The following is a 19,370-nucleotide window of genomic DNA, read 5'->3' as shown; positions in this document are numbered from 1 at the left end:
AAAAAAAAAAAAAGTCACAAGGGAACAACCAGAATTTAGAAATTATAATATAAATTAAAAGTGATATCAGAGCTATTGGGAATTTGTTTAAGGCAAATTTTAGTCTGGCATTTTACCATGGTACCTTAACACACCTGAAGATATATAGCCCAAGAGCTACAGGGGAAAACAGAACAATCATGCAGCAATCAGTCATTTTCTAAAATCCCACATGGGGCATATGGCAGAGAACAAAGATTATTCTGTGCACAGTTCCTACTGCCAATGCAGTGTTCTTTGAGGGGCTGATTCAGAAGTCAGATGATGCAGAAGGGACTGGGTTTATATCAAAATATGTAAGTTTTTGGGGACCTTACCAAAGAAAAGAGAAATCATAAAAATTGCTGGCTCTGGTGAGGACTACTACAAAATCCCCAGCTGCCCAAGGTGGACTAGATTGTTCATTAGTGATTGTGCCCCTGCAGCTTTGCAGAAGTTGAATACCTTCAGTTTCACCCTGTTGGTCACAGACTTGATCTAGTGCGAGCTGAAATCTTTGTTTCTTTCAATAATCTCAGAGTTCTTTAAAACATACACCCGTCTGCAGCCTTTCACCTGTAGTGAGCAGAAGAACTACCTGTGCATCTGATTTTCGTGTCTATACAAGCAACATTAAAATAATTTTACCAGTTTGTTTGAAATATATCAGTAGTTTTATTTAGGCCTGTAAGTATATAGCAGTTGTATCTGAATATCCTAGCAGAGGTGATTTCATGCAGAAAGAGAAATTACTGCTTTTGCTCTGTGTAGCAATTTATATTGAAGTATGATTGTGTTCCACTCTAGGGAAAAGATAAAAAAGTTTAAATATCAGTGAAAGGAATTTTGAGGCAAGATGCATTACAAAATTGTCTCTGCAGACTCAAAAAGTGATAATTGTACCTGTAATTTCACATTTGTTTAGGGTGAAACTCTGGACAAAAGAGTGAAACCCTGTGAAATCCTGTTAGGGAGGTGTGGTCTGAACACCAGGTAGGGGCAAGTCATTTGGCTAAGGCGCAGTTGTGGAACCTGAGAGAGATGTGCAGTACCCATTTCTGAAGAACTTTTGAGGTACCTCAATCCCTTCAGTGGTAAAATATGGATCATATTCCCCAACTACATGAACAGTTAAATATCTCATCAGCCTTAACACTTATGAATTCCTGTAATCATTCACTGTGAGATCATAGAGTCTTGCAAGGTAAAATATAATCCAGATACGAGGTAATCAAATCAAAACCTTCCATGCAGTAGGAATAGCCAGTATTACTCATTGGGAATAAATTGCCATTCCAGCCTATTTCAAATGTCCTTGCAATGCTGCTGTTATGCCATCTGAAGTTTCTTATGGGAATATTAATTCCTTTGCAATGGATTTTGTCATGGAGCTACAAGGGATTCTTGCTTAGAAGAGGAAACTCATTGATTTTCCTGTCTATTAATCCAGTGTAGCACTCATGGCATGGGTTTATTTTACATGAACAGATTTGGTTGTTAAGGCAGCAGAGTGTGTTTGCTGTTGTTTTATGATAGGTGGTGAACCATAAAATATTTCAGGACTTTTAGCTATATATTTTATAGTTTAACTGTGTCTTTTATAGTGAGCTAATTTTACTCTAAGATATCATTACATTAATTTTTGAAGTCTTCAAATTTTCCTTTTTTTTTTAAATAAGAGACATAAAGGGAGATTAAAAGCAAATTTGATTTTTGCTTTTAAAAACTATTTTTTCTATGTAGATATATGTTATATATTATGTCCATGTAGAATTCCCACTGTGAGGTACATGGGCAGAAGAAGTTAAGACATGAAGCAGAGATTTACATTTCTCCCCCTTTATTTGTTAATAATTTAACTTGTTTTTAGCTGCAGTGTGCATAACTCCATGCTATATAATATAAGAAGCATTGTTATTGAAATCAAGTTCCCCTAATTGCCAAGCATACTAAATTAGAAAGACAATAATCTTTCTTTTGCTAACATGATTCTTTCTAACCCAGTGACCCAGATCCCAGTGAGTTTCCTTAAGCTCAGAAATATGATTTCACAGAACAGTCTGTACATTGGTACTAGTTCTACCTTTTTAAAATTGTTTTCCTTATGGATGGTATTTTCATCCATTTGGTTGCATATTCTTTCTGTTTGTTTCAAAGCAAAGCTAAGATAATAATAATTCCTAATTCATCAACATGGCCCTAATTGATTTCTCATCGTCCTTTTATTAAAGTTTTCAAGGGAATTTTAAAATATATTTGTTATCGAAAAATAATATTATGTTAATATGAAAAAATTCTGGGCATCATCCTACAGCATAAGACTAGATTTAAAGGACATTTACCCAACTTAAATAAGCAGAATAGCAACACGCAGAAGATATTTCACTGTAAATTGGAAGGAAATCAGTAGAAGCTAATTGATTTATAAAATAAATGATTGGAATGATTTTTAAATAAATAATGAGCAGCTATACTACAGCTTATAAATAAACTCCATATCCCTCTGGATAGGCTAATCTTAGGAAACTAAGTATCAGTAAATCAGAGCAAGGATGCTGTAATACTGCATGCATAGACATTCCCTGACACTCTTGGCATGTACCAGATATTATTTCATGTATGGAAACTAAATTTCGGAACAGACAGCACTGCTCTTCTCATAGTGACAAAATGCTCCATGTGCCATTCCAAAAAAAGATGTGTTTTAAGACTTCCAGGGAAACTGCAATAAGCTTCCCACTCGCTGGAGGTCAGGAAATCTAAAGCTGGTGGAACTGCTGCAAGTTTTGTACTGAATCAGCTTTTGCAGAAAAGTTTAAACAGTAGGAGGTACCAGGGAGTTCTGAATTACCCCTTTCAATCATTTCCTACTGGATTCATGTGCCAAACAATTTTTTGCCAGTGTACCTGGAATTCTATGTATTGATTTAAGTCACGCTCCAGTAGATGTTCAACATGACTTCAATGGATGAGTGAGTTTGCATTTAGGGTTGCTCAGTTTAGTAGCAGGCAGCGCTTCTAATCCCTGTGGAGCTGCTATAAGCCATTGGTTGACCTGAAATTCACATGAGTTGGCTTTAATTCAGAGCCTGGTTTGCTCTGCCTGGTTTGCTGCTTTGGGTGGGTTTTTAAAATTTGGACTAGTCACTTAAGCCAGTTTTTCTTGAGTTTTTCTTCTTACTCTTGAGAAATCAACATATTTTCAACAGTATTTTCAAGCACTCCTCTATGATCATGCTATTTCTTGTGCTGATTTTCTTTAGGGCTTGGCCAGAGCAGTAGGGAGGGCTGGAGACAAGAGGATGGGCAGGAGGAATGCTTTCAGTGTGGCCTCTAACATCAGCATGTTTTGTTCCTTGCCTAAGAGGAATACCCTGAGTGTCCAGACAGTGTGCAATTAAATTCCAAAGGTACTGGAGGACACATTCCACATGTTTTTAATAATGACCCTTAGAAATGTAATGCAACCTTTTTTTTTAGTATCATTTGGGATCTGGCAGTCTAACTTTTGATTAGGTTGCAGAAGGGTTGCATTTTATATCAGAAAAAAAAATTGTGTCTGTATTTGGCTCGCAGAAAAGTAGTTGAAATCTGTGTGCAATTCTCTTTTATGAGAAGTTCTCTTTTATGAATGCAATATTTAACAAGAAAATACATTTCATCTGCTTTTTTAACAAGGGGAATATTGCTGTGATTTTAAAAATCTGAGATATTTTCTGGGAGTATTTCTTTATGTTCTCACTACAGATTTCTTTGTATTTATCTGACTGGGAACTACTAGTTGATGGGACAAAATGCAATTGCAAGATCTTTTAGCTTTAGAAGGTCTTATTCAGTATTCCCCATGTGTGAAAATCTCACTAGCTGGCATTACAAGGGCAGAATCTTAATGCACTTCTTTGGGTTTGTTGTGTAGAGTGTTGGTTTGATGTGGCCTCTGCCTTTTTACTGGCTAATCAAGGTCCACTGGGACTGGAGATGGGTAAGTAGCTATTTCACTTATCTTGTACGTGTCCATATACAGAGATACATGGTTACTTACCACGGAGATGGACAGGAAATAACAGGGAGGGGGGAGATCTTTACCTCATTAGTAACATTACATTTCCTATAGTGCATATTTTTCATATATTAAAAGTTAATAAGCTGGTGTTGGCTTACAAGACTTAAAGAGGGATGTGATCATAGTAAATATGTCTAGAACTTCAGAAATTATTACTAAGGTATTTTAAATCATTTCCAGAAGCCTTTCCTTCATATTCTTTATATGTCAAATAGTAGTATTTTTTTATTCTTTGTTTAAAGTCTTAATGCCTGCAGCTACCATAATAAAATTAATGTTTCATATTATATTGGATATAACAGTTACAGTTTGAGCCCCCAGTCTTGACTAGGGCTGCGGAGTAGCAGGGGTGGAGCAACACCAGTAGCAGGATAGCTCCTCTCAGAAGACATTGAAATGTGCCTGGACACGACTCAGAGAAGTCCTGATGCATCCCTTTTATAGATAAGGAATTGATAGATTAAATTATACACTAAATTAATAACTAAGTTACAACAGAAGTGAATAAAATCTTCTTTGGAGAAAGCTCTGTTTATCATTCCTATAGGTACTGTGTATGTTTTGCAGTGGGCACACTGTCAACCAAAGCTAAGTTTAACATACACATAAAACGTACTTTGCTGGCATCTTTTCATTGCCATTATATCAAAATTACTGTAGCTCAGATGCTGTGGCTTCAAATTGCTTCTTCCATATATGAACAGAGTGCTGCTTGTAAGAACAGATAAGAACCAAGAATATAGTTGGCACTAAATAAATAATACTTAATATTTTCATCCTTTTATAAATAGCTCCCTTGCATTCTTCTCTCAAGTTTACACACATACCTGGATGGGGTTTAACATAGATATTTTTTCCATTATTTAGAGAAAATATATTAAGGGGAGAACTTTTTAATTAAGTGTGCATACTCCAAGAGTTAGAAACGTCAGTCACTTCTCAGGAAGCTTTGGAACTCCTGTAAAATGCTTCTATATATTTATGTACTTGAAAATACGATGCAAAAAGTAGATTAACAAAAATGTTGAGAAAGAGAATTGCTCAGAGAGTAAAAAAATAAGGAAAAACCCCATCATGGAAGTAACTGGCATCATCTCAAGCCTAGTTCAGTGTGGGAGACTGCCAGCCTTTGCACACCGACTGCATTGCTCGTTTTCTTTGTGCAAAAGGTAATTTTTGAGGAAGTTTTGGAGGAAAAATCCACTGAGGTGCGATAGCCTTTGTGTTATATTCAGAGTATGAACAGCTAATACTGGTTATTTTTGTTAGTGCTTAGCATGAAACACACTTCTTGAAACTACCTGGACTGAGCTCCTTGCAGAACATCTGACTGTGCAGTCTGCAGCTGTAATTGCTGAGAGGGTGGTGATGACACTACTCTCCTTTACTGCCTCTCTCTAGTATAAAACATTGAGCATAAATACAATACATAAATAAAATACATCTCTAGTTTTGTGGGTGACTTTAGGTAGTTGGGCATAGAGGTGATAGAGCCAATTTTTGCAAAATTTCAGCATGCAGAACAAGTCCCTGATGAGATTTCTGATAAGATTTTAAATATCTTTTGTAGCCTGTAGAAATGCTACTTTCACAGTTCTTTGATAGATCTAGAAACTTTTGATTTTGCTGCAATGTTTTTAACACTGAACAGAAGAAAGCACTAAACTGATTTACTGAAAAAAGGCTTTCTTGTGCAATACCCATCAAATTTACAAGGACTCTAACTTAACCTTTTCTTCTTAGTGTTGACATTGTATCTTGCCTTATTTTTACACAGTTCAGTGGAAGTTATGCTTGCAGCAGAATTCAGGCTCTTTCTGCATGCCAGTTTTGAAACATTTTCACTAGGCAAAGCAGTTTGAATCCCAAGAATAGGAGATATAGGCTCACTACCAGAGTAGCTTTACACAAACATTTAATTTGTTACTTTTCTGTTCTCTCTTTTTTTTTTTTTCCATCCTTTTTTAGACTTAATTTATATAGTGACTGTATTTGGTCTGCAGAAAAGTGCAGAAGTAATCAGAATGTTTATTTTATCACCAAGTTTGTATGATAACGTCTGCTATAAACCAATTGTTTTAGGTTCCAAGAGAGTACAATTGATTAGATGCATATTTTCTGCATTATACAACAGATCACACCCAGCTGCACAGCTTTCCTCAGGTAAGTGAGCTATTATATATTATATATTCCCCTTTTTCTTCCCTTCCCCAGCTCCCTTAATTAATAAGAAAATCCAGACATCTATCTGCATGAGGCTTGTTTTAAAGTCAGTACATATATCCATGGAAAATAAGTATCTAGTTATTAGGATTTATTCACTGGGGCCAGCTCTAATAATTTGAAATAGGATTTTCTTACTACAGAAAAAAAAAAATCCTCAGACTCAAAGATAAATCAAAGGGAAGTGGCACCCCAGTGGACCAGGCAACCCATTGGCAGCACAGTCACATGAAAGCCTCAGAGGTCACTACCTCAGTATCAGCAGAGCTATTTGTAGAGCTCACTGTGGAGTTTCACATTGTGGCTAAATCAGAATACTTAAAAACCTGGCACCCAAATTTCACGTGTTGCCAGTCTCAGTCCTTATGTGAGGCTTCCTTTCACTGCTTTGGAAGCCTCCCCTTTGAGCTGTAAAACATGGATACACAGTCCTAGGTTTTGACAACTCCAAAGAAATTAATTTAGGACCAGCATTAAGAGACTTACTGTGTGGATGTACAGGTAAGTGAATTTTATTGCAAAAAGCATGCTGGCTACATCTACAGTAGATATTGTGAAATGAGAAGTACAAGATAACTAATAAAATCTTAGACACATGCTTTTCTTCCAGTCTATGATACAACTAGAGCGATTACAGAATTTTCTTCAGAACCCAGCATTTTTAACTGGATCATTAACAAGATCATTAACTGTTTATGAGTAAAATATCTGTTTTGCATGCATTTTTTTTCTTTTTTTTTTTTTTTTTTTTTTTTTTAGGATGCTTTGGTTTCTTTTGGGGGAATGGAAATGTAGGTCAGACACTCAGACATTTGAACCCATTCCCACACACATTCTCTTTTCTACCCATCCGTTAATTTTGATTTTGAAAAGTTGCAATGGGATTTTCTGAAATTTCTGAATTTGTGTCTCATGTCCCTGTTCTAATGTAAGAAGAGTCTCCCCAGCCAATTTGTATCTTCCAGAAGCCAAAAATACTGGAGTAATGGCCTGTCCTCACTTCGAAAAGAGACTGTGGTGCACTGCAGGAGATGTAGTTCGACAGGAATGTTCAATCTATACAGCAGATCAGGAGCCAAGAAATACTTGAATAGAGCTCCCACGGCTAAGCAGGGCTCTGAGCACCTCACTTAATCTACAGTGTGACCACTCCCCACCTGTAAATTGACACACACTTCCTTGTTTCACAAAGGCTTCAGGAGGATAACAATCTGTGAAAGTTATGAGATTGTCAGATACTGTGATAAATCCCAGGATAAACAAATGTTGAATGCAAAACAGCAGCTTGCATGGTACATATTCAAGGGCATGTGGAATGAATTAGAAAGATGAATAGAGGGAGCAAAAGAATGAGAATGGGAAGAAGCAGAAGGGAGGAAGGATAGACAGAAACACTGCAAGTCAGGCAGTGTCACTGGAAGCTATGGCAGAGTTCCACTGAGTCCCTGCACACTTTGAGTTCAAACTGTGAAAAATCTTGGAAGTAGATATAAAGCAAACTGAGCCAACAGCTCACTAAATGTGTTTCTTGAAAAATTCCAATGTTGACATTTTTGTGAAGTGACCAAAAGTAACTCCCAAAGAAGGGATCTGTGTGTATCTAGAGCATGAGTAGAGATATTAAACCTAGGTTTCATTCAGTATCTCACAATTTTCTTTTTTGGATGGACAACAATGTAAGCAGGTGAAGAAAATGAATTTTCTGTACTGTGCCCTGCCAGTGGTGTGAGGGAAAAAAATGGATATAGACATGTGTGGATCTGTAAATAATAGGTAATAAGGCCATACACAATTCCTTAGCTGGCCTTTTCCTTCCTTTTTTTTTGTTTTTGTTTTTTTGTTTTTGTTTTTTAAGAATTCATATTATGAAACTACTGGAAACATATTAATAGATTATTTTTCTGACAATGAAATATAAAGATCAACCATTCACTCATTAAAAAAACTAACTTTTAGAACTGCAGTTTAGCAATATGACAGATCAGTTAGAGAAACTCCTGCTGCTTTTCAAAGAACTGAAGAGTGTAGACAGTAAAGAAGAGGAAAAGCCATTTGGCATGGCAAGAAAGAGGTGACAGAACTCAGAGGAGAAAATGTAGGATTCATTCATAGAAAGCTTTAATACAGTGATGCCAGGTAGATGGTTTTATCTTACTACTGGAAGGTGTGGAAACCCTGCCATTGGGATGGAGAGTGTGTGTCCTTTTTGCTCCAGAACATACTGGATGTGATACATTCCTGTGCAGAAGGAAAAACTCCCAGCTAAGCTTTCCAAAAAGGATTTAGGCAATGCACAGTAATTTATGCGGGCTTTCTGCACTAGAGGTCAAAATTGCCACTGGTCATACTAATGACAAGCCTCTGCTCGACTGCAGCGAAACAACAGTGGCTGCAGATCAGGTGTGTTGATATTGCAAAATCTTTCTGCAGCAAGGAATGAAATGGCTTAGCGTTAAATAGAAGGGCCTGAAACAGAGAGTTGCTCATGATTTGCTGAGGAATGTCTCAAAGTCACTCTAAGCTATCTGATGCTCATACCAACTAGGCTGGGTTGCCTTAGAAGCAGATGAATATTTTGGGGTTTTTTTTTGTCTTTGCAGTGATTCACTTTCTACTAAAAACAATGGCTCTTAAGAAATAACTGGCTTAGGTACTTTGTGTCCACTGTGCATATACATGCATTGTAGGCATCTTCATCCCCACAATACCCAAAATCTCCTTGATATTTATAAACTTCAGAAGCAAATTTTAAAATGCTATTTAGACGGTGTTTGAAATCTTATTAAACATCTCATCTGCATTTGTGTGTCTAGATTCCATTTAAAATCTGATGCTAGAAGCCCATGTGACACTCGAAATAGAACTTTTAAAATGTAGTTTTTATAGTCTGATCTTCATAAAAATATTATATTTTGAAATTCTTCAGGCAGAACTGTTGAGATAAAAACAATTCATAACTGAAAATAGTGACTTTATGTTGTATTTTGAAGATTATCTCTGCTGGTCACCAAGCATGTTAGATTTTGAGAGGCAAGATCGCAAGATTACTGAAATTAATAAGATCTCTTTGATTTCAGTGAGCTTCACATCTCACCCTTCATTGAAGTATATCCAGATAGACTTACACTGTTTACTGCATTTTATTTGAATGAAAGTGAAAACTAATGCAAGTGTCAAGAGAAAAACAGCTAAAAATTAAATGGGTAATAGACCTGCTGAACAACTGATGAAGGAGGTAGCTAAGTACCCAGAGGGGTTTGGAAGGAAAACAGCAGGTATTATTTGAATAAACATGTTTAAAATAATGAGAAGTGTATAAGGTGCGTACAAGAAGTCCAGAAAGCCAACAAAGGGTTTTAATCATAGATAAATTTCAAAACACAGTATTCTGGAATTTGTTCTCAAAATCCTTTGGTAAAGAAATTTATAGATTATAAATGGCATGACACATCTTCTCATCACACAAATGAAATACAATAAAGCATATACTTTCCCATACCTTATGACTTCTCTTCCCCACATCTGTTTTGCACAGTGGTTTTTAATTTCAGGATTTCATCACCACCACCATTCCCCCTTTCCTCCTGAAGCAGGCAGTGGGAGATCACTGCCATCTACAGATAGAAGATAGTATCACTAATATTAGAGCAAATTGTTGGAACGGTTTCATGTTGGAACATCTTTCTCTTTTTCCCTTGAGCACTTGTCTCCTCAACCCCGCTTTCCTCTTCAAAAAACCACACAAAGTCACCCAACACAGGCTGTCATTTCTTTGGCACCATGATCATAATCACCCTCATTAAAGAGAAAGCATGGTACTTTAAGAATCTTAGAAGCCCTGTAATATTTTAAGTCAAAGTTGAAAGAAAAAAAAATAGCAGGATTCACAAATGTGATTTCCATTACTTATAATATTTGTCAAAATTTAGTATACATGTCAAAATTATAAATGGCTTCTTACAGCTTTCTCAGGAGGCAGCCGAGAGAAATAACAAACTCTGTGGACATTTGTATAGATGGATTGAGTAAGTGGGTACCTGCTTTCCACGTATCGCTGCCTGGGTTTCAAGATGACACATCAGGAAAGACAAGCAAGTATGGCACTGTAGGAACAGCACAGATACAGCTTAATCTCAATTTAATCTGTCTTTTATTTTCTTCCTCCAAAGAAGGGAGTAAGAAAATTGATAAAGCTTCATGTTATTTTTATTTTTTTGTAGAAGAGCCACACATCTGCAGCCTATCAAAACTGATTACAATTAATATAACTTTAAAAATGAAAAATAATAAAATTCATAATCTCCATTCTGTATCTTCTGTATTTAAATAGGAAGTTTTTAATTGTAACAAAAATGTTTATCAAACATGCCAGATATCCATTATTAAGATACAACAGCATTATTTTTTAACCTCTTCCAATAGCTGCTGTTTCACTGAATTTTTGAAATTACTGCCTTTCTGACAACATTAAAACATATTAGAATCACAGATTTGGCAAATTAAAAGCAATCCAGTGTCCCCATTAAGGGTAAGTGATTTGGCAGCATTCATTTCCATTTCTACCCCGTTATACTTGATGGAGTAAAGAAACTGATGGGCAGAACGAAAAGGAACTTATTTCTCTCTGAAATACCTAGGTGTAGGATTGGGCTAACTGAAATTATTTTTATCTATTAACTTGAGGATTTAAGTCTGCAAGAGATCACACAGCTGTAATATTTAGGTAAAAAAAACCAACCAAAAACCAAAAGAGAAGGCTATATGCAGTACAGTTAAAGTAATCTGTAATTGTAGGGGCTTTCATTTGCTGTCTACCCAAATAATCTTCTTCATGCACTGGAGAAATGCTTCTTATTTGCTTTCCAGGTGAGAGAAATTCCCTAGCTTGTTTGTCCTGCTGTCTGTATATCATCCTAGCAGCCAGAGTAGAATTCTGCTTTGATTCGGGAATCCATTGCAGCATAATAATATGATTGTTTCAAGTAATATATTCCTGTAGTAGCAACACCAAGCAAGTCTATTTTTGGACAAGTACAAGGAATAAAAGCAACAGTTAATCTGGTCTGATCATAGGGAAGGAGATATCCCTGACTCTGAAAACCTTTACCATCATTGTTTTGCAGTTTTCTCTTTAAAATCCTGTGCCCACTGAATTGCAGAAAATATGGCTGGTTTCCTTTAAAACGTCTAGTTTGAACCCAGTTCATAAGAGCAACTTTTAAAAAATACAGGCTGAAAGTTTAGGCCCCACTGAAGTCAGTGGCAAAAGTTCTGTCAGCTTTCAGCAAGGTCAGATTTTCATTCCTGATATTGATTCAGCTGCTACCTTTAGATACAACAGTTTTAAGGTTGTTTCTACAGAAAGTCAGTGTCAGGTGTGTTTATTATTTTAAACCACACCATTTCTTTAGAAAAGTAAATATCTGAGTACCTTTGCATTTCACTGAGCAAGATAGGAAGTCTGACAGGAGGCATGCCTGTGTTTCACACACTTTTAACATATATTTAATTGAAATGGCTTTATGGAAACTACAGAATGAAAGCTGCTTTTATTCTCCTCTTCCTCTGAAAGGGTGTTTCTATATGTAACCAGGAGGTGGCATTCCTGGGTAAAAGTTAAAGAAACTCATACACAAAATTTCTCTTTTGCATATGAGAGAGAAAAAGGTTTCTTACTTTAGTGGAAGTTAGTCAATTACCTGAGGCTTAAACTAATGCAATAAATTTGCTTTCTATAGTCTTTGTTTTACAAGAAGTGGCAGAGTTATCCAGTAGTAGACATTAATCTTCATGATGAGACAGCAGGGATCTGGCAAGTTATATTCATCTTCCTGTAAAGTATTTGATAGTAAAAGTCCTAGTCTTCAGTTATGTCGTTTTGTTCCTCCAAATAAGACAGTTTGCAATAATTCATTGACCACAATAGTACCCACTATAATACTGTTATAAGAACAGTTAGAAAAAATGAGGGGGAAAAACCCAGCTGAATTTTATCCAGTCAATGAATCTTAATCAGATTTTTCAAAGTCTGATCATTCCCATTTGTGATCCAGTTGGTCTATGGAGTATTGCCATATTTAACATCTGTGTCACATCATGCCTTTCCTGTTGCCTCATTGATCAACAGACAACATGTGATGTTTCCCAGATGTTCAAACACGGCAGATCCCAAAAGACCTATTAAATTACACTGAAAGCAAAACAACATCTATGTTGTAAAAGTTTTGTTAAATTCAGGTATGCCTGAATATTCACAAACTTGCTACAAGATATTTACTGATATTCAAATTGCTTTTAAAAATCAGTCAAACTCTTTGAAATGTCCACATTGTGTATTATATAAGGACTGTGTGTCACAGAGTAGATGAAATTTTCTGTTCTGCAATATAAATCAATTAAAATAGAATTAAGCATCTACTTACCCATGGGATAAGATAAACCACTGGAGTTTTCACTTAATTTTACTATTTGTCTCCTCTCAATACATGAAATCTGTGTCCTTGCAAATTTTTACTCAGATTTCTTGATGATTATATACTTTTTTCTCAGATAAAGCTGAATAAATAAAGATTTTTAAAAGCTCTTGCATTGCATTTTCTAAGCAAGGCAAGGCAGTATGTGCTGTTGTTCAATGTGGCCTTTTTCCACTGAAAAACATCATTATAAAGATCAGGACTTATTAAGATGTTACTTAAGCCTTTGTTCTGTACATGAATAACAGTGACATGAAATTCTAGATTGGATTTCAGACAGCAAATGTGATCCAGTTTACACCAGCATGGTACGACATTCTGCTTTGAAACTGAATGATACAGTAGTTTATGATACAGTAATTTTAACATTACTATGAATATCCTTCACACCTTTCTGAAGCTAGTGCTACTCTTCTAGCAACATTTCAAATTCAAATTTTGTGCTAGCATTTTCAGCCATGACAGTCTCAGCATTTTCTGATGAACACAAGCAGCTGTATGCAAAAAATCAGTACCTTTATTTTGTCACCTGCAAATCAGCAGCACAGAGAACTCAGGTGCCATCTGTTTAAATTAAAGCAACGTTTCTCCACATTACTATGACTCATCAAAAGTTTATTTTGCCTTACTCTTTAATATGAAGGAACATAGCTACTTTAGAAAGGCCACCTCAAAGAGAGATGTTCCTTCCGTGCTTATTGATGATACCATCAACATTTGTTTTTCTCTTAAATAGGCTTTTACAAAAGGTTGGTTTTTTCCTTCCCCAGAAAAGAGGTTAAGAAATTTCAGTTCAGAAATGGCCACACATTTCTTTTTGGTATTTTCCAGTAGAAGAAGGGTTTGTATTTTTCCAGCCCAGCCTTTCCTGGTGGATTTGTTACCTTGCTGTACCTCCATAAAGCAGCTCCCGCTGGCACCCAGGCTCGGTTCCCACTGCTGTGCTCAGACTGCAGCTCCCACGCTGCTCCCGGAGCAGCCCCACGCAGGGATCTGTGCTTGGGGGAATGCAGTCCCTGGAGACAACACATCCACAAAGGGATCAAACAGCCAGACCAGCTGCTCATCTGAAGTACTGCTGCTTCACTGACAACGATGAGATTTGAAGTTTAAGTGATGTTTTCTCTGATTTGGTCAGAAAATAGAAATGTTTCCATTTAGGGCAATAGATTTATATAAAAGAAAACATCTTACAGGTTTTTTCCAATGGTTTATCAAGTTGAAAACTGCAAGTAAGGAGGAAATAAAAATGTTCTGGTATCTTGGATTAGTAATGCTCCAGTATTTTCAGGTTTGTCTCCACTGTGGAGTAATTTTGGACAGTCACATCTTTATTTCAATTTATATACATAACTAATTTTTGTTGAGCAGTCTAGCATCATCTGAGAGCACTGAGTGCCAGGTATATGTTAATTACAAAACTATTTTTTTTTTTTAGTAATAAGAACAGGAACAACATAGGCACCTAAAAGTTACAAGACCTCCAAGTTGGAGCTGTCCAGGAGTCCATCCACATGGTATCATTTGCAAGATTAGGATTGCTAATTTTTAGAAGCTTCAGAATGACAGAGCTGCATACACAAAAAAGTAGGTTGTTGAGTTTTTAAAATTAGAGTATCTACTTATAGTATAGGCATATGTAACTTAAAAAAAAATTCTCTGTCTAGATTTTGAACTCACCTATATTGTTTATATGTATTTTTAAAAGAAATACATAATTAGAACCATCTTTATTACTTAATGGCATAAGACCTAACAAACTTTTGTTTTGTTATTGACACTTGCAGAACAGTCAGAGATTTAGCAAAGTGAGGACAGAAGGTATGTGCAGTATCACGGAGAAGCATGTGGAATACAAACACAGGAAGGAGACAAGAAAAGCAAAGATCTGGATAATGGTAAAGCAACGCATATGGAAAGTCAGCTTGAGAAGAACAGTCACATATGCCAAAAATAATTCACTAGCTACATTTAGTTAGAAGATCTGGGGAGCAAACATAAGCATCCTAAACAACGGCAGTAGGTTAGCCAGAGTGTCTGCTGGCCCCAGGGTCACATATTCCTGCTCTAACCGCCAGCAGCGGCCGTTTGGAATGAGGAGCTTTCCAAGTGCTGGCCAGTGCTGGCTGTGGAGAGAAAACTGTCTGTTCTTTTCCGTTTCTCATGATTTCTTATGAAATGTATACTGCAATGTAAAGCCCTGTCAGAAATACCTGAGCCAGTTGATCTGTGCAGAATGTGCTGATATACAGAACTGCTTGGTTGTGTTCTAGAAACAAAAATGTACTGTTTGCCTTCTGCACATGAACATATCTTCATATCACCAATTCTTTTTGTTTAATTATAAATAATTATTTCATTTGAATATAAAGAAAGGCTGCTGAAACAGGCACATGAGATATCCTTACTATCCTGGGCATGTTTTGCAGGAGGATTTTCTTCCGGTTATTGGGGTCATTTGCTGTTGGCATTGCTTTCACACTGTCAGCTCCCAAGTTGTGACATCTGTAAAATAATGAGATGGATGACATTTGGGACTAATTTCACCAATTCTTCTAGTCTTTTGGATTTCACTCTGGAATACTATATTTTATATTACATCATTTGCTTGGATCAAAACTTAAGAATCAGTGTCGATTGAGTTTAGTAACCCATCTTTTTCCTAGGATTGTCAACCTAGATGAATCTGAGCCTGCTTTATTTTGAAGGCTTTCTTTAAGTTTGCTCTGGTAGAGTGGGTTACTGGCCAACTGTTCTTTCCAAATGGCATAGTTTTCCTAGAGGATCATCTTTTCAAAATGCTTGTTTTCTAAACAATAACTTTCAAGTTTCAAGTATGTTCTCTTGCCACAATTTTGCTGTCTAACATGAAAACTAACTAGGCAATCTGCACTTTCATTACATACTGATAATCCTTACAGACCGTAAATGGATATCACATCACTTCTGATCGTCTTGGTCATTGCTGTTTGTAGTTGCACTTGTCCTGGATGTCCAGATGAGTACATCCAAAGTCTCCTTCTAATGCCTTGTGTTGAAATGTATTTCATTACTGATGCGCTGAAATTTATCTTTTCCTTAAGGCCTAAATATTAAAAAAAAAGTGCTTTAATAATGTAGTCAGCATGGCCCAGAATCAAATACAATAGAGTTTCATTGTAAACTCATCTTTCCTCCCTTTTTTATGTTTTCTTTTATGGCAGTAACCACCAAAGACCTAGATTATATTTTAGTGACAGTTTTCATTTTTTCTAAGAGACATTCAAATGAATGTGGATGTAGTTGGCTTCAAATTCTAAGTAATTTCAAATGCTAAGATGCTTCTAGAGAATTTTAAAAATACTTCTAATTTTTATTTTGCTGGAAACCTAATACTTCATGTGGTTGCTGCTGCAATTTCAGCTGTTACAGGTAAGATGATTTGTTCATTGAAAACCAAACACCTATGAGATTGCTTGCCATATCTTTAGATTGAGTTTCTGATGACAGTGTTTTTCCCATAGTATTAGCTACACTGAAATGCAAGTGAATTATAAATTTAACCTTTATCAAAGACTCTATCTTGTTTGAATTTTGCAGGACTAATTTTCAAGCACAGTATGCCCATGTAAGTAGTCAGTGCATGTTTTCTAGTCACTACCTTGATCTGAGCCCCATTAGGCGTCCTCAGTTTGTACAAATTCCATTGTCCATTTTAGCACACCTGATTCAGTAACATGTTGAAGCCATTAGGAATTCCTCTCATGCACTTTAATGTTTCCTGAGTAGTAGAACTGTAATTGTTGTTTAAATATCCAGATATCTAGAACTTTTGCCCTGAAGGCCCCCTCTGTGAAGCATTTTTCACTCTGTCCTTGTAGTACTATGCCCTAGCCTGTCTTCTACAACTTTAATAGAAGCTTTTTTTTTCATCATATCAGCATTTATCTGAATCACTTCCCAAATTTTTTGTACTATTTCTCATTTCTCTCATTTTATAAACTAAATCACTAACTTTGCAGAAAACTTAAGGATTTTCATCCATGAATAACAATCCTTTTTTTTCCATGAGATATAACTGTGATTATAAAGCCTTCTAGACATTCCTCAACCACTATGTATTGCTGGCTACAAGCTATAACTTTTACTTGTATCTGAACTGAATACCAGTGTCTTTAAGGGTACCTCCACCAAGACATCAACACCTGGACTATGCAAGTTGGCATTTAATTTAATTAGATTTTCACCTTGTCTGTATCATTGAGCAATTAGGCTATGAAGTGAAGTTTCCACAGGGTATTTCCCACTTACAAATTCTTGTACTTCAGCAGAGACAACATGGCTGCTATCCTCGGGCTATAAGCAGGATTGTTAAAAAACAGAGGTTGTAGACATACAGCCTTACTAAAGTTCTTTATCTAATCCAATTTTACAGCTAACAGCCACAGCAACTCCATAATCCATTCATTCCCCTCCACAGCAATTTATTTCAAACTCCTTCCTTCTTTACTCTGGTCCAGCCGTTCCTAAAGCTGAAGATTAGCCAAAGCTGCCTTGTCTCCCTAATTCCATAGCACAGTAAGAGCTTGCTTTAATTCCTTTTATGGTGCTCCAATATCCTAGTTTAGGCCTTATTTCCTCACCTGAAGTGTCTATAAACATGTCACTAATTTAAGCCATAACTAATTTGGCCCTGACAGTTAACATCTTGCTGCCAGTTTCAATTAGTGAGGAGAAACAACTGCTGAAATCAGGTGTCTGTGACATAAACATGTTTACTTGTAAGGAGGCAAAAAAATGCTCTTTTCCCTAGACACAGGTGGAACTAGATAACATGGTGATAGCAGGCTTCTTTCAAACATTTCCAAAAACCTGAAGGTCTTCACCTAACAGTTTGTCTTCCAGAGCAAATGTTTACTGATGCTTTCCCCTTTGCTTTCTCTTCCACCTCTCCTCTACAGAGAGTCCTTTGTCAAGTAACAGCCAGATCCTTAACTTATTAATGTGTTTGTCTTTACACTTTGTTTCTTAGTGGTAATAATAAATAATAAAATAAAAATAAATAAAATAAATAAATAATAAAATTATTATTATTTTTTTCTAAGAAGTGGGAACAGTGATTCCTTTCTCCCAGATTACAGTATAACAACCAGTATGAAAGGTCTTATATTTTTTCTTCTAAAGAAGTAACTCTAACGCACTCTGAAAATATCTTTCCCAACCTAATCAAAATGCAGTGAGCATGACAGTGAGTAACAGAGAGCCCTGCTGCAGCCAGCAAAGCTTATCTATGAGCTGCTCCCCAGGTCCCTGCATAAGTTTCAGCTGAATCAGAACCCCCAAGTATCCTTACAGCCAGGATCAAGCAGCATTATCATAGAGCTTATCTTCCCCAGAATCTAAGCTTCGCTTGGCATTGCTTTACCATGAGGGCAGAACCACATCTCTAATTTATATTAGCACATTCCTGATACACAGTCATATTTCAGTATATCATTAATAAATCCCTCATATAACAACCAACCAAACAACTACAACATCCTTTCAGCAGAGCTCTTTCTAGCCTATCTGCTCTTCTGGGTGAGAGACTGTGCCCTTTGGAGCCCTGAGCAGCATCACTGCAGGTATGGAGCCACACTACCAAGTGGATTTTTTCTGGGGCACAGCACCAGCCAGGTGTGCTCTGGACTGCAGCAAGATCTCCCATGTTTTAAGAGCTATAATTAAATTACCACCTACAATAAAAGACCTGAGGTTAATGAGCTCAGACAGAGAAGCTACGTTGAACCACAAGAAATGAGACAGACCCATAATGAGACATTTTCAGCTTATTAGAAATAAGACAGATGAAACCAGGCAGCTGACTGGCCTTTTGGTGCCGGAGCTATGCTCCCCACTGGCAGGGCGCCCTGTGGGTGCTCCCCGCGGGCAGGGTGCCCTGTGGGTGGCCTGTGGGTGCTCCCCTCGGGCAGGGTGCCCCGTGGGTGCCCTGTGGGTGGCCTGTGGGTGCTCCCCGCGGGCAGGGTGCCCCGTGGGTGCCCTGTGGGTGGCCTGGGGGGTTCTCCCCGCCGCCGCCGTGCCCTTGCGGGGCCGGCGCTGCCCCCGCCCGGCTCCCGCCGCTGTCTCCATGCGACAGTGCAGCGTGGGCGTCTCCCAGCGCTCTCATTTGCATAGCCCCGCGAGTGGCCAATGGGCGGGCGCGCTGCCGCTGCTATTTGCATGTGGCCGGGCGGCGGCCAATGGGGCGGCGGCGGCCGGGCGCGCGGAGGGCGATGCTGCCGGCGGCGCGCGGGCGGCGCAGCGCGAGGCCGGGCCGGGCGCGGGGACCTGCGGGGCGCGGGCGGCCCTGGGCCCGGGCGGCCGCGGGGCAGCGGCGGCGGGACCATGTCGGTGGCGGGGCTCAAGAAGCAGTTTCACAAAGCCAGCCAGGTAGGGCGGCGGCCGCGGGGCCCGGGCGGGCTTTGCTGTTGATGGGCGGTTCGCCCGGTGCCCGCTCCCGCACGAGGCGGCGGGTCCCTCCTCCGTCTGTGGCAGCATCACCCTGGCACCTCCGGGGAGTGTTTCCTTCGGCGTTACCTCCGGCTGCCGTGCTTGTGTTTTTGCCTGTCAGCTTT

General features: G+C 38.0%; 1 protein-coding gene and 1 long non-coding RNA gene across 2 annotated transcripts in view; one reads left to right on the top strand and one right to left on the bottom strand.

The window, feature by feature from the left end:
- Positions 1 to 14,522: 14,522 nt before the first annotated feature.
- On the bottom strand, positions 14,523 to 17,309 carry LOC148183022 (uncharacterized). Its single transcript, XR_015773967.1, has 3 exons — positions 17,004 to 17,309; positions 15,701 to 15,862; positions 14,523 to 15,282 (listed from the first exon to the last, which is right to left on the bottom strand). It is a non-coding gene; the product is annotated as an uncharacterized LOC148183022 (long non-coding RNA).
- A 1,765-nt stretch (positions 17,310 to 19,074) lies between these two features.
- SH3GL3 (SH3 domain containing GRB2 like 3, endophilin A3) overlaps positions 19,075 to 19,370 on the top strand; it is a 42,786-nt gene continuing 42,490 nt past the window's right edge. Inside the window, exon 1 of the mRNA XM_005521548.3 lies at positions 19,075 to 19,185. Coding sequence (XP_005521605.1) covers positions 19,141 to 19,185 — 45 coding nt within the window. The 5' untranslated portion in view covers positions 19,075 to 19,140. The remainder of the gene's footprint in view (positions 19,186 to 19,370) is intronic.

This window comes from Pseudopodoces humilis, chromosome 16, assembly GCF_049639895.1.
Source record: "Pseudopodoces humilis isolate 2021_Gansu_Grassland_sample_001 chromosome 16, ASM4963989v1, whole genome shotgun sequence".
Classification (NCBI taxonomy): domain Eukaryota; kingdom Metazoa; phylum Chordata; class Aves; order Passeriformes; family Paridae; genus Pseudopodoces; species Pseudopodoces humilis.
The sequence above is the reverse complement of the archived record's forward strand: the minus strand, read 5'-3'. Positions and strand labels throughout refer to the sequence as shown.